At 39.6% G+C, this 15,815-nt stretch overlaps 1 protein-coding gene across 2 annotated transcripts in view; it reads right to left on the bottom strand.

The window, feature by feature from the left end:
- LOC126169482 (coiled-coil domain-containing protein 149) overlaps window positions 1-15,815 on the bottom strand; it is a 58,340-nt gene that overhangs the window by 40,165 nt on the left and 2,360 nt on the right. For both annotated transcript variants that reach the window (XR_007535457.1, XM_049920646.1), the window contains exons 2-3: window positions 8,791-8,949; window positions 5,152-5,316 (exon numbers count right to left, since the gene is read on the bottom strand). Coding sequence is in view for 1 of the 2 variants with exons in the window: in XM_049920646.1 (XP_049776603.1) it covers window positions 5,152-5,316; window positions 8,791-8,949 (324 nt within the window). In the remaining variant the exon portion in view is untranslated. The remainder of the gene's footprint in view (window positions 1-5,151; window positions 5,317-8,790; window positions 8,950-15,815) is intronic.

Below are 15,815 nucleotides of genomic sequence, written 5' to 3'. Positions count from 1 at the left end.
TAAAGGATTAAAAAATTGACACTAGATTGGAAAGTGGTGCACCGTCAGTGGTTCATTACAATGAGAGCAGAGTGGTATGAGGTCACCACATAACAGATGAGGATAGCTGAGGAAAAAAGAAAGAACCGATATGTAGCCTAATTAAAATGATCTCCTTGCAACAGGAGGAAGTCATCTAGGCATTAGGGATAGCCAATATTCATGCCAGAGTGATAGATGCACAGCAACACTGAAGGTATTCAAGGACACAGAACAGCTAAAAGCCATGGGTAGTTGAGCTGCTGTCTTGGCAGCAGCATCAACAGCCTCAATCCAGGAATCCAAACAAATGACACATTACTGCCAGCTTCAGTGAGCAAGTGAAGGAATTCCTGGATTCGTAGTGCCAAAGAGTGGTACTTGCTCATTGCACAGAGGCTCTGGAGAACCTGGCAGAATCAGAGCATACAACAGATTTAGAGAATTTGTGTTACCAGATGTAAAAGGTGATCTGGTACAGGGCAAACAACTATGCAGTAAAAATCAAGCAAGGTGATATTTAAAGATCTTTTCGCCACCAACAAAGGTGCGCCCTATGCCGTGGTCATCCTTAGTGCTGACGGTGCAAATTAAGATGGTCTCCCCAAATGGCATAAGAAGTTCCAGAAAAGTCGAGCCAATGTTTCAAGCTAGACTAGTGTTTGTCTGGAAGTCCAGGTTGAGTACTGACCTCTGCACAGAGCCAAGGAGGTGGTGGACAGGGCAGGGGTGGGGGAACACATTCACCTCTCGCGAACATAGCAGGTAATGCGAGATAACGCTTTCGATATAGGATATGATAGCAAACTCCAAGAGGCACCATGTATCAAAATCTGCTATTCTCTTTTTGTCTGAACTGCTTGTTTTACTTTTACTGATGTTCATTTCACAATCGCTTTTCAAGACAATATCCATTCAACTGCTATTCCAAGTTCATTGCCATCTCTGATGAATTACAATGTCATAGCCACACCACAAAGCTTCTCTTTCTTTCCCCTGAACTTTAATTTCCTTTTCAAATGTCTCTTTAGTTTTCTTTACTGCTTGTTCAATGTACAGATCGAAAAACATCAGGGACAGGTTATAACCCATTCTTCGATACAAGTGTTTGACATCTTCATGTGGGGGTAGTTGCTATTGTCAGTGCTGCAAAACATGACAGATCATAATCACACGATGGCATTGAAATTTACAAGGTCGGGAGCAGGAAATACACACACAGGAAGACAGTCAGTTGGAAGAAAGTGGTGCTCGTAGTGCCCTCTGCCAGGAGCCACAGAAAGGCCTCCCGTGCTTTGCTCCATGCCCAATGACTGTGCCGCCGGAAGCTCCTGTGGTTAAAAGCTGAAAAAAATCTCTGCAGTTTGTTATGCTGATCATGAATTATAAGCTCTTGTTTCTCCTGTTTTAATCCAAATGAAGACAGTGCTGGATTCCAGGCAGCACTTCACTGAAAACCTGCATCCCTACTAATAAGACTGTCTGCCATATGGATATGTATGGCCTCCTTAAGAACACAGTCACCAAAAGACGACACTGAGGATACAACTTCAATCTTCTCGTAAAACATATGATGCCCCGCTACCAATGATTTATCAGGCTGCCCCAGGTGTGTATGTTGATGATGTCAACAAAACGTTTTTGCATGGTTCAGCATGTCCCAATATAAGATTTCCCACATTGGCATGGGATCTTACATACGCCACATTTCATAATGCTAAGACCACCTTTGATCAAAGACAACAAATTCCTCAATTTTGCTGGTGGGCGAAAAATATGGTTGATGTCTTGTCCCTTGAGGATTCTTTCTATTCTTCAAGACATGGCAAGAACAGCGATGTCTCTGAGTCTTCATTTACATCCCTGCTTTGAACTTGCTTCAAAAAAAATGGTTCAAATGGCTCTGAGCACTATGGGACTTAACATCTGGGGTCATCAGTCCCCTAGAACTTAGAACTACTTAAATCTAACTAACCTAAGGACATCACACACATCCATGCCCGAGGTAGGATTCGAACCTGTGACCGTAGTGGTCACGCCGTTCCAGACTGAAGCGCCTAGAACCGCACAGCCACACCGGCCGGCGAACTTGCTTCAAACAGAATGCATGGTATATGTATCAAAATAGCCATTCTGATGGAACGCCGTTCTTAGGTGTTGTAGATCACCAGGCAGACTGTCAGTATCTGAGACAACATGTGCTTGATGTACCAAAGAGAGTAAGATTCTACCATTTTGTGCAATATGATGACAGCTTGTGGTCTGCAAATATAACACTGTGCAGGTTGGTTTGCAGTAGGTACTATGTCCCAGTGAACTGTCATCTTTTCTTCTGACTATGACATCCATGAATGGTAAGATGCCATCTTTTTCCATTTCCACGGTGAAGTGTCCATTTGTAAGCTAAGAGAGGATCCAGCAGACAAGATTAAGAGAAAAACATTAGACCTCCTCACAAAGAGTTCTATTCCAACTAAAGTCATTAAAGGTCTGTGCCAACAGGCTGCAGTCCCCCCCCCCCCCCCCCCCAAGACTGTACAGCCTGCTGATGATACACAAGGATGGATCTTCTCTTCACCAACAGTGAGCAGCAATGGCACTCTTAAATATTTCCTGGCTAAACATCTTACTTTGCTGCTGGGACCCCCTGTAGGCAAATGTGTGCATCATATCTGGAAATCAATGGCTTCATAGGACACTTGAAGGCACTTAAGCTACAACCACTGGATCATGTGTAAGAAAATGAAACACTTACAGCCATCCTTATGTTGTCATTTAATGTGTAGCTACCAGTTTCAGCACTTCAGTACACTGTCTTCAGACCATAGTTGATGCTGAAGGGATTAGAATCCACGCATACGATGCATTAGTGGCCAACAACTGGCTTACACTGACTACCTGTAACTACACTGACAACCTGTAACTGTGATGTCGTCTCTCCAAGCATCAACAGTCAACCATCAATAAATGACAACATAAGGACAGTGTAGGTGTTTCACTTTCTTACAACAAAGAACGGCCGCAGTCCCCCAGACCTCCTGGCACAAGATGTACATACAAAAAGTTGGATCTTTTGGTTAACTTTGACATAGTATCTTTATTTACGAAAGTACCTCTGCAGGACTGAGTTTATCAGCAGCAAATCTGAGAAAGACATTGTGGCATTGTTTAAAGATGTGCTTAATTTATTTCTTATTCAATAACCAATATTTAGAACAAATGAGTAGTGTTGCCATGGGAAGTCCTCTGTAACCTTCCTGCTTCTGGCAGAATGTAGGCAATACATTCGTGGTGTGGCCCCATAGAATAGACACACAACCTAATTTGTCTCTGGCACCAGAACTCCGTCCATCTGAATATACAGTTCACCATGGAAGTGGAAATAGATGGTATCTTGCCATTTCTGGATGTCATGGTCAGAAGAAAAGACGATGGTACACTGGGACACAGTGTCTACTGCAAACCAACTCACACAGAGTTATATTCGTAAGCCACAAGCCATCACCATCCTACACGATGCGTTACTGTCTTACACTCTTTGGCACACTGAGCACATGTGGTCTCAGATACTGACAGTCTGTGTGGTGAGCTACAACATCCAGGAGTGGTGTTCCATCTCAATGGCTATTGAGATAGACATGCCATGCATTCCATTCTAAGCAAGTTCAAAGCTGGGATGTCAATGAAGATGTGGAGGCATCCACTACAATGCTGTTCCTGTCATGCTTTGGTGGCACGTTTTCAAGAACAGAAAGAATCCTCAAGAGGCATGACACTGTTTGGCAAGCAGCAGAATTTAAGAATTTGTTGTGTTTGGTCAAAGACGATCTTGACCTTTGGAAACATGGCATATATATGTTCCCATGACAATTGGAAACCATATATTGGCCAAACATGCCGAACCATGCAAAAACATTGTGTTGAACACCATCATCATACATGGCTGGGGCAACCTGATAAATCAGTGGTAACAGAGCATTGCTTAGACATGGGACACTGCATGTTTTATGAAAAGACTTAAGTTTTATCCTCAGTGTCATCTTTCTGTGACTATGCTCTTATGGGGGCCATACATATCTGTATGGAGGGAGGGGGGGGGGGGACAATTTTATCAACAGCGATGCAGGTTTTCAGTTAGGTGCCACCTAGGATCCAGCACTGGCTACCATTAAAATAAGCAGGAAACACACAAACTTTCAATTCACAGTTTGACACAGCACTTCAGCTGAGATTTAATTCAGCTATTAATCACAGGTGTGTTCAGCTGTAGAGTCATTGCCCAAAGTACATGTGCAGAAGGCCTTTCTGCAATTCCTGGCAGGGGACACTATGAGCAATGCTTTCCTCTATTGTAAGCATCTTCTTGTGCACGTGTATTGCCTGCTCCTGGCATGATAAATTTTGATGCCGCCACACAATTAGCATCAATCATGTCTTGCAGTACTGACAACAATTAACACCACATGAAGATGTTGAATAGTTGTACGGATGACTGTGGTATCTGCACAATATGACCCAGTGGCCAACCTGAGAAGTGTATTTGCAACAGACCCATCATGATAACCTGAAAAGTCACGTCTCAATTACTGTTTCCCTTTCATTTTCTCATGACTCAAAACTGCTGTCTCGTTTCTGTGCATATTGTAGATAAACTTTCACTTCCTGTATTTCATTCTTTATCTTCAGAATAGTAAATACTAATCAAATGTGAAACAATTCTGTGACATAAGGGCAACGAAGTAGACAATCATCATATTGCTAAAGTCACCAAACCCAACAGTTTCAGAACAATGACTTTTGTAATGGCTAGTTTCTCTAGCATTTTGCTGCTGTTGACTATTTTGACATAGCTCTCTCTCTCTCTCCCCCCCCCCCCCCCTTTCCCTCCTTGCATAATACCTCCATTTCATTTTTCCAGCAACTTTTTCCCCTAATCACAAGATCTTTGTGTTGCTTTATTTATTTCTCTACTCCTCTTTGATCTCATTCAGTATTTTTTGTCAGTTGCATCACTGTGCCCATTATATTTTACCTTATCATTACAGCATATTACAAACATTTTATGTCCACAGTTGTTAAAAATGCCTAAAAACCCACATCACAATACCAGCTTTAAAATATGATGATACGTACCTTTATATCACCTTGAGCATCTCTAAGTTTTTGTTTCAGATCTTCTGCTTCCATTTTGAGTGCTTTATTTTGTTCTTTGGTCTCCCCTAGCACCTGTAGTATGCTCGGAGCATTAGCACCATATGAATCAATTCCGTCATAATATAAAGACAGCTTACTCAAACCCTAAAATAAAACAAACTTCTGATCAAACTTACATAGCATTAACATCTAATCGATTCATAATACAAGAACAAAGTATGAAACAAAAACTCAAAGCTATGCAAAAGCAAAATAACAATCAGCAAAGTGAAGAAACTAGAGGCAGAAATCGCTCTTTCGTCTTGCAGGAGAAAGGAACCCTGACTCTTCCAGAATTAAGTGTGATAATCACTTTAAAGCCAAATTAATGGAAGGCATAATAGCACAGAAAAAGTGAGATATCAACCATTACTGCTAAATGTCAATAAGATATGAGCATCTGATAACTTAGGAGAGGTGAAGATGGCAGTCTACAACTCAGAAGAGAACAACACAGAGAAAATAGAAAGAAGAAAGGTTATGGGTTAAGTTTCCATCAATGATGTAATTAAAAACAGAGCACAAGTTCAGATTAGGAAAATGAAGATAGCCATGTCCTTTTTGAAGGAACCCTCTTGGCATTATTTTTAAGTGATTTAGGGAGATTTAGGATGGCCCAATCGAAATTTGAACTGCCGTTCTCCAGTAGAGTTGGTGCTGTTCAGCACTGCATCACCTCATTTGGTACAGAGAAAATAGAATATTAGATGAAGCTAGAATAGCTTACCACAATATTTTAGGGCAGAAGGCTGCAATGTTTTCACTTAAGTGGAAATTTTGAGAATAAGGCTTTAAGCGGCTGAAGGCCCACAGTAGATTTTCCAAAAATTCCAAAATACCTTAACCTTTAAGTTTTCAATGGGGGAATGCACACTAAGTGAAAAAGCAATGCAATGACAATAACTAAATTTAAGAATAAGGTTTTAAGTGACTGAAGGCCCACAATTGATTTTCATAAATTGATTTACATAAAACACAATAATTTTTTTTTTAAAGCTTTGTCTATAATAGACTACCAACATACCATTAAACACCCATGAAAAGGACAGTATAGACAATGGCACTCAGACACCTCCAGGGGGTGGGTGGAATGGTGGAGGGGGGTTGGCCTGCCCTCGAAACATTAACGTTCACTTAGGTGAGACAGATGGTGGGCCCAACTACACTTGATCCATCTGTAACCCAACTAAGAGAAGGTCATGGACCAACCGACCAAACAACTTGCTAGCCACCAATCAGTACATAAAAACACAAAGACCCAACTGTTATGGATGTGATTATCCACAATGAAATATGCATTAAGCTCTCAAAACTACACACCATGTTGGACAGCATCAACAGGTGAGGAAAGGACACTGCCTGAAATTACATTAGTGGCCAGGGCAGGTAAGTGTACGCAATCAAATTGCTTGTTCATACATTCCTATGCTTCGCAAATGAAGTTAGCTGGTATTTTGTTTCGGCTACGGCAATTTAGGCTATGCTGATCTGGCCTTCTAATGTTAGCCAGTGTAGCCTTGCTGTGACAGTACTGCAAATGGTTCAAAACAAGGGGGAATTAATGCACTTATTTTTTTCCAAGGGCTTGCAGCTGTTCTATCAGAGATGCCAAAAGACTTGGAGGAGCAGAGGAACAGGATGGGCAATGTTTTTAAAGGGGTTATAAGATTAGTATCAATAAAATTAAAACAAGGGTAATGGAATGTGGTTTAACTGAATCAGATGATGCTGTTGAATTAGATTAGCACATGAGACACTCAGAGTAGTGGATTAGTTCTGCTATTTGGGTAGCAAGTTGACTGATGATAGCTGAATTAGAGAGGATATAAAATAAAGATTGGCTGTAGCAAGCAAAAATTTCTCGAAAAGAGGAACCTGTTAGCACTGAATATAAAATTAAGTGTTGGGTTTCTGAATATATTTGTTTGGAGTGTAGTCTCATACAGAAGTGAAAGGTAGATGATAAGCATTTGTGACAAGAAAAGAATAGCAGCTTCTGAAATATGATTCGATAGTAGAATGCTGAAGACTTGATGGGTAGATCATGTAACAAATGAGGAGGTACTGAAATGAATTGGGGAGAAAAGAAATTCATGGTACAACCTGACAAAAAGAAGGGAAAATTTGACAGGACAAATTCTGAGGCACCAAGGATTTGTGAGTTTGGTACTGGATAGGAATAATGGGGTAAAAACTGTTGAGGGAAACCATGGGCTGATATTGTATACATGTTCAAATAGATGTAAGTTGCAGTAGTTATTCTGAGATGAAGAGGCTTGGACAGGGTAGGTCAGCATTGAGAGGTGCATCAAAATGGTCTTTCGACTGAAAGACCACTACAACATTACATTCCACCCTAACAACAACCTCAGCAATTGTGATACACTACGGAAAAACAGCCAAATATTGGCAACAACCAAGATTATGAATATCTATCAGGTCCCAACCTAACAACCACCTAAGGAATCTCGACATACTCAGAAAAAATGTTATTAGATTGGGCAATTTTCACGGGCTATTCTATACTATCATCTGACCAGCTATGACCAACAACAACAAATTGCCAACAGCAGCATGCAACTGGTGAGCTGCAGACATCATAAGTGCACCTTAGTTTTATATCTATACATCATTCAATGAAATTCATCTTATAACCAAAAGATTAAATAGCAGTTTCATTTCAGAAGAAATTATAGTACTTGCACCATTCTTCACCTTTCTTTTTCCTCAGTAAACAAATTACATTTGTTGGCACTTACCATGTTGTGTTCATATGATCTGTTGTTAGTTCTTATGTGGTCTGAAAATACTTAAACAAATTATTTAATCATCAGATGTACCAACTAAGTAATAAGTTATCGGTGCTATTCTGTGTATGCCAAATGCCCAAAAAGAAAATAAGAACTTTACAAACCGCCTTTTTTTTCATTCACAGCTGATTTTCCTCTCAACTAATCTCTTCATTAACATGTACAGCTTAGTGATCCTCACTGTTCAGCTGGTTGGTTGTTTGTATATGGGTACACAACATCTACATCACAAATTGCTGAGAATTTGCAAATGAAGACTAGTGCAATTAGATAAAATATTTAAAAATTATTCAACACAATTGAAATCAGTGACCAATGCTTTAAAAACTTTCACTTAATCGCGCTGGCCCACAGTGCAGTTGTAAAGATGGTTATTTTTACATTTCTTACACCGCAGATGCCTTTTGTGATATGACAACTGCTGCTGAGCTGTGAGAGTGAAAACTATCATGCAGAGTTTGGACGAACAGTTATGAATCAACTTCAAGGGTCAAGTTCAACTGTCTCAACTGACAGAAGGTAAGTCGGGTTCAAGATTCAGTATAGAGTTATGTCAAGATTTGCCACTGTTATTACCAACACTGCCACTTTATTGCAACCTGACATTTTCTTAAATGTGTTTCTCTAAATGGATTTTACATATAGGACCAGCACAAAGAAGCTTTGAGTAAGTGGTAGCCTACAATAGGGTATGAGGGAAGAATGGCAGGAAGGAGGGATGGGAAGAAAGAAGGAAGGAAGAAAGAAAGAAAGAAAGAAAGATAGTTACCATCTCATGAGATTTTTTCTTGAGAGCAGAATATCGATCTTGAAGCTGCTCCGCCATCAACTTAAACTGGTCTCTCTCTGTTCGGCATTGGTCTAATTCCTTGCTAAGAATTAACAATGCTTCAGCCTTACTCTGCAGCTTTCTTCTTAAAGCAGAATTCTGTACAAAGAAAGAACATTTTAACAATTTCCATAAAGCAAAGCACTTCTTGCTCACAATCCCTGTCACAATCGTGTGTATATTCCAAGATAAACTTCCTTCAGACCTACAAGCCATTTCAGAAAATAAACATTTATATTTAATTTATCAGCGGAATTTACAAACCACTTGAAACACCAGCTGACAGCAACAGCTCACTCTATCTGATATTTTATAGAGCTATCCTTTTCTGCAAAACTGCTGGTTGCATAGTACATGAGAAATTGTCACAAATACTTTACATGATCTAAATTTACAGAAACAAAATAAGATGAAGCTAAGAATAAATAAAGGGCTTACACTGACACCGTCAACAAAATGCAATCGAACGGCAAATCTAACACTCTTTGACCAAAGCAGTAAAATTAGTTAGGCTCAGAAATGGATGATGAGTAAACTTAGATTACAAATGTAAGAACCATAAGATGAAAAGACATTACAATAGAAATGGCACTTCAAAAAGTCAGAAAGGGGATTGAGAAAAATCAAAGAACACTATATGGAATATAGTAGAGGTCAGCAAACTCTAAAAAAAAAAAAAAAAAAAAAAAAGCAATAAATACAGAAGAAAAAAAGGTAAAAGAAGCAGGAAGCAAAAGATGGAGAGAAAAGGAGAGGGTGGGGAGCACAGATAGAAAGAGAGGAAGAGAGAGAGAGAGAGAGAGAGAGAGAGAGAGAGAGAGAGAGAGAGAGATTTCAAGGGTACCCAAGTCACATTTATATATTACACGGAAAAAAAAAACTAGTCAGTTAAGTGGGGATTAATTGAAACTGTTGACACCACCTGTCAGCTTTGACCAATGATGGCACTGAAGTGACAGACAAATAATTAACTGAAATACAGTATTTGTAGCATACATACCCCAACAATAATTGCAGTCACATTCATGAGATAACATTCATTGCCTTCACCATGCCGCAAGCAGCCTGTATGCTTTCAACCTAACATAGACCTTGGACTACACAACAACATGTCGTTACAATTAAAGACTTTGTATTAAAATTCATATTGGCTTTGCAAACCCTCAACCAAACTGTCAACTTTCGGCCCAGACCACCTTCCCTACCCTCTGGCTCCTACCCTTGTGACCGCCCCCGGTGTAAAACCTGTCCCATGCACACTCCCACCACCAGCTACTCCAGTCCTGTAACCCGGAAGGTGTACACGATCAAAGGCAGAGCCATGTGTGAAAGCACCCACGTGATCTACCAACTGACCTGCCTACACTGTGACGCATTCTATGTGGGAATGACCAGCAACAAACTGTCCATTCGCATGAATGGACACAGGCAGACAGTGTTTGTTGGTAATGAGGATCACCCTGTGGCTAAACATGCCTTGGTGCACGGCCAGCACATCTTGGCACAGTGATACACCGTCCGGGTTATCTGGATACTTCCCACTAACACCAACCTATCCGAACTCCGGAGATGGGAACTTGCTCTTCAATATATCCTCTCTTCCCGTTATCCACCAGGCCTCAATCTCTGCTAATTTCAAGTTGCCGCCACTCATACCTCACCTGTCATTCAACAACATCTTTGCCTCTGCACTTCCGCCTCGACTGACATCTCTGCCCAAACTCTTTGCCTCTGTATATGTCTGCTTGTGTCTGTATGTGTGTGGATGGATATGTGTGTGTGTGCGCGAGTGTATAGCTGTCCTTTTTTCCCCCTAAGGTAAGTCTTTCGGCTCCCGGGATTGGAATGACTCCTTACCCTCTCCCTTAAAACCCATATCCTTTTGTCTTTCCCTCTCCTTCCCTCTTTCCTGACGAGGCAGCCGTTGGTTGCGAAAGCTAGAATTTTGTGTGTATGTTTGTGTTTGTTTGTGTGTTGTTTATCGACCTGCCAGCGCTTTTGTTTGGTAAGTCTCATCATCTTTCTTTTTAAATATATATATATATATATATATATATATATATATATATATATACAGGGAAACATTCCACGTGAGAAAAATATATCTAAAAATATCTAGATATATAAAAAATAAAGATGATGTGACTTACCAAACGAAAGTGCTGGCAGGTTGATAGACACACAAACAAACACAAACATACACACAAAATTCAAGCTTTCGCAACCAATGGTTGCTTCATCAGGAAAGAGGGAAGGAGAGGGGAAGACGAAAGGGTGTGGGTTTTAAGGGAGAGGGTAAGGAGTCATTCAAATCCCGGGAGCGGAAAGACTTACCTTAGGGGGAAAAAAAGGACAGCTATACACTCGCGCGCGCGCGCACACACACACACACACACACACACACACACACACACACACACACACACACACACATCCGCACATACACAGACACAAGCAGACATTTGTAAAGGCAAAGAGTTTGGGCAGAGATGTAGTCGAGGCAGAAGTACAGAGGCAAAGATGTTGTTGAATGACAGGTGAGGTATGAGCGGTGGCAACTTGAAATTAGCGGAGGTTGAGGTCTGGTGGGTAACGAGAAGAGAGGATATAATGAAGGGCAAGTTCCCATCTCTGGAGTTCTGACAGGTTGGTGTTAGTGGGAAGTATCCAGATAACCCGGATGGTGTAACACTGTGCCAAGATGTGCTGGCCGTGCACCAAGGCATGTTTAGCCACAGGGTGATCCTCATTACCAACAAACACTGTCTGCCTGTGTCCATTCATGCGAATGGACAGTTTGTTGCTGGTCATTCCCACATAGAAAGCTTCACAGTGTAGGCAGGTCAGTTGGTAAATCACGTGGCTGCTTTCACACGTGGCTCTGCCTTTGAATGTGTACACCTTCCGGGTTACAGGACTGGAGTAGGTGGTGGTGGGAGGGTGCATGGGACAGTTTTTACACCGGGGGCGGTTACAAGGGTAGGAGCCAGAGGGTAGGGAAGTTGATTTGGGGATTTCATAGGGATGAACTAAGAGGTTACGAAGGTTAGGTGGACGGCGGAAAGACACTCTTGGTGGAGTGGGGAGGACATATATCACAAAGCAAATGTTATTAGTATTCTGTTCTCTTACTGTTAGCATGAATTGTTGAACTGAGTTTTATTCAACTCATGGCATACATCTGCAATCCATTTGGTTTGCGTACTGGAGATATGTCAAAAGTTTATAATACAGATGCAATGACTTTTACGTTAATAAATAATAGCACTACAAAATAAATAATAATGCTATAAGGATATTTCTTGCAATATGTAACACAGTTTATCCAGCTCAGACTTCCAGTTTGTCCTGCATGAATAGATCCACCGAGTAATAACACTTCACTTCAGTGTCAGTACCTCACACAGCTTTCTGTTAAGTGGACCTAAATTCATCTGCATCAACTTGTTCCCTTTTAATTTATCACAAATTTTCACGCCCATGTATTTAGGTCCGTGGGCATACAGTACGAGGTGGTGGGTGGGGAGCATTAAATTTTCTTTGTTTCTAGTATCATGTGAATGGAAAAAATGTTTTCCTTCAAATAATTCATGTCTGGTATACAAAAATATAATAATCTCATATGTTTAATAATGGCAGAGTTGATATTTTAAGTTTTATAAATAATGATTAACATGGCTCTGCGTGATTTGCAGTGCACACATTTCAAACCATTTTTTTTTTCTGTAGTTTTAGTATCTGCACTATGTTTGTCAAATTACCAAAACAAAAAACAATAAATTACCATACCTAATAACGAATTCGAAGTAGCTTGTATATGCTACTTTTCGTGTGGCCATGTCAGTTGCAGTTGATAATATTTGCATTTCAAATGCAAAGCTGCTCCGTTTGTTTGCTAGGCATTCAATGTGTGCCTGCCAGCTCAAATTTTTATCTACATTTAAACCTAATAATTTGACTGAGTCAGCTTCTTCTATGTCTTGGTTGTTGTGTACAATCTTAATCTGCTAACATTGTGTATGACATCAAACACAACATCGTTATGTGGATACTCAAAGAAGACGCCCAGTATTGATAGGGTCAGTTCACTCTTCCATGGAGAAGAAGAGTTAAAAATCTGTTTACATTGTAAGGGTAGCAATTGCAATAAAAAATAAATACAGCCCCTATTGATAGCACAATGAAAGAAATCAAATACTTGCACAATAAAAGAGAATATGGGGATGCCACACCGAAAAAAAAGAAAAAAATCATGGTCATTATAATGTCATCGCTGAAACAGGAAATCAACATGCAATCAAATTTAAGTTTCCAAACAGCATCAAAAGAGGTCTTCTTCAGATGTAATGGTCGCAGGCAGATCACATTTGAAAAAACGGAGCATACTGTTACATTTTCAAGAAATTGCACGAAAAAATATTTTCTCACCCTTCCCATACATAATTCCTAAATAACTTACATATAATACAAAGATGATTGTGATATAACTACGTATTAGCCAACTCAAGTAAATTTCAATTTATAAATGGAATGCAACAGGGCCATGTGACAGTAGTGGAAAAACTACCCGAAGAAGTTATGTCAGTGTCTTCTCCTGACGTGAATGAATACATAATGTTTTGTATTTGCATTACACAATTTCTGAAACGTGAAAAATGTGTTATTTAATTCCGATGGCTCTTTCGATGTTCTCAAAAGTCCATAATTATAGTACCCTACCGTGAAGCAATTGGTTGTCTCATGTACCTTTCAACAGTAACTCGTCCAGACATCACTTTAGCAGGCAATAAAGCTGCTCGAGCTATGGAGAAACCAACCACTGAAGACTGGAATAGAGTAAAGCGCATTTTCCGGTATTTGAAAGGGACCTTAAATTTTGGAATTTTGTCTATACTGGGAAAAGACTACAACAATTTTAAGGATCTCTGGGATACGATACCGATAGAAAAGCAAAGCTTGAATTTATTGATTGAAAAAATCTGTACTATTGAACTGCGTGAACAAGACGTTAATGGAAGTGCAGCTTTTGTCGTTTCTAAAACAAGAAAATGGCAAACAAGTAATCAGCAAGTAAAGATGACGAAGTCACAATTAAAACAGAAGTTTCCGTGTAATAAATGCAAACAATTAGGTCACTGGGAAGCAGAGTGTCCACAGAACACTCGTGACAGCTATAAAAGAAAAGAGAAGAAGCGAGACAGTGAACACGCTGCATTTACTACATACGCTATGGGTGTCTGTACCAGTACTCACAGTGACCCAAATAAATGGTATTGCGACAGTGGCGCTACAAATCATATCACTCCCAACAAACAGTATTTTGTTTCGTATAGTGAATTTGATGTTCCTCAAGTAATTTCATTGGGAAAACAAGATGTCAAAATGTGTGCGTATGGTCAAGGAACAGTTTACATCCAAATCCGACGAAACAATAAATGGTACAATGCTAGAATGGACAATGTTTTGTGCGTCCCTGATGCAAGTGCTAATCTGTTCTCTGTGAGAGCCATTGCCTGCAGAGGCTACAGTACTAATTTTAGTTATAATAATGTCTGTGTTCGAAAACAAGTCAGTGGCAATATTGTTATGACAGGTTATGTGAAAAATGGACTTTATGTGTTGAACATGCGTGTTGTTAGAAATGCAAAAATGAATCGTATGAGCTTGATGACTTCATCCAAAACATTGCAAGTGTACCATGAAAGGTTTGGTCATCAGAATAAACAACATGTGAAGAATATTTTAAAAGGAATGAACATTAATGTGGAAGATGCCAAGAGTGAATTTTGTGACGGCTGAGCGGTTGGAAAGATGCATAGGCTCCCATTCAAAACACGAACAATACGCGCTACCAGTACTGGTGAATTAATCCACGCGGATGTAAATGGACCAATGAGCACGAAATCTTTTGGAGGCAAGCATTATTATGTATGTTTCAAAACGATTTTAGTAAATTTCGTCGAATTTGCGAAAGCTTGAATTTTGTGTGTATGTTTGTGTGTCTATCAACCTGCCAGCACTTTCGTTTGGTAAGTCACATCATCTTTATTTTTTATATATCTAGATATTTTTAGATATATTTTTCTCACGTGGAATGTTTCCCTGTAAAATATATATATATATATATATATATATATATATATATATATATATATATATATATATATATATATATATATATATATATAATTTTTAAGACACAAAAGTGAAGTGTGTACTGTGCTCAAGCAGTTTTTAAATGAAGCACGAACTAATGGACATGTTGTCAAACAATTTAGATGTGATGGTGGCAAAGAATTTAACAATAAGAATGTCAGTGAACTGCTTGCAGACAGGGGAATAGAGCTACTGATTCCTCCTCCTTACACTCCTGAACAAAATGGTGTGGCTGAACGGGAAAATAGGACCATTGTTGAAGCTGCCCGGTCAATGCTAAATCCGAGTAAATTACCTAAAGGGTTGTGGGCAGAGGCATGTAACACAGCAGTCTACCTAATAAATCGTACTGGAAAATCTTCAGTTGAAAATAAAACCCCTTATGAACTATGGTTTAATCGACCAGGTAGGACGACTTGATCATCTCAGAATTTTTGGCACAGGCTGCTATGTTCACATTAACAAACAATTCCGTTCCAAGTTTGATGATAAGGCAGTTTTTGGACGACTTGTTTGATATGTTAATGACAAAGATGGGTTCAGAGTTTGGATTCCATCTAAAAGAAAAGTGGTGTTGAGTCACGATGTAAAATTTAAGCCAGAAATTGTTTGTAATTTACATAGTGATCATGTTGAATCTGAAGTCCCTCGGGAAGAATTTAATGATCCGAATTCATCTAAAGATGACCAATGTAAATCTCTTAGGCTGTACACTTCTGGAGGAAGCCAAACTCAAGAAAAAATTGGCACTCTCGATTCTAGAGAAAGTCAAGAGTCGAGTGAATCTGAAGAAAATAAAGAATTAACAG

The sequence above is a fragment of the Schistocerca cancellata genome, chromosome 1 (genome assembly GCF_023864275.1).
Source record: "Schistocerca cancellata isolate TAMUIC-IGC-003103 chromosome 1, iqSchCanc2.1, whole genome shotgun sequence".
Classification (NCBI taxonomy): domain Eukaryota; kingdom Metazoa; phylum Arthropoda; class Insecta; order Orthoptera; family Acrididae; genus Schistocerca; species Schistocerca cancellata.
This window is presented reverse-complemented; position numbering and strand designations above follow the sequence as displayed.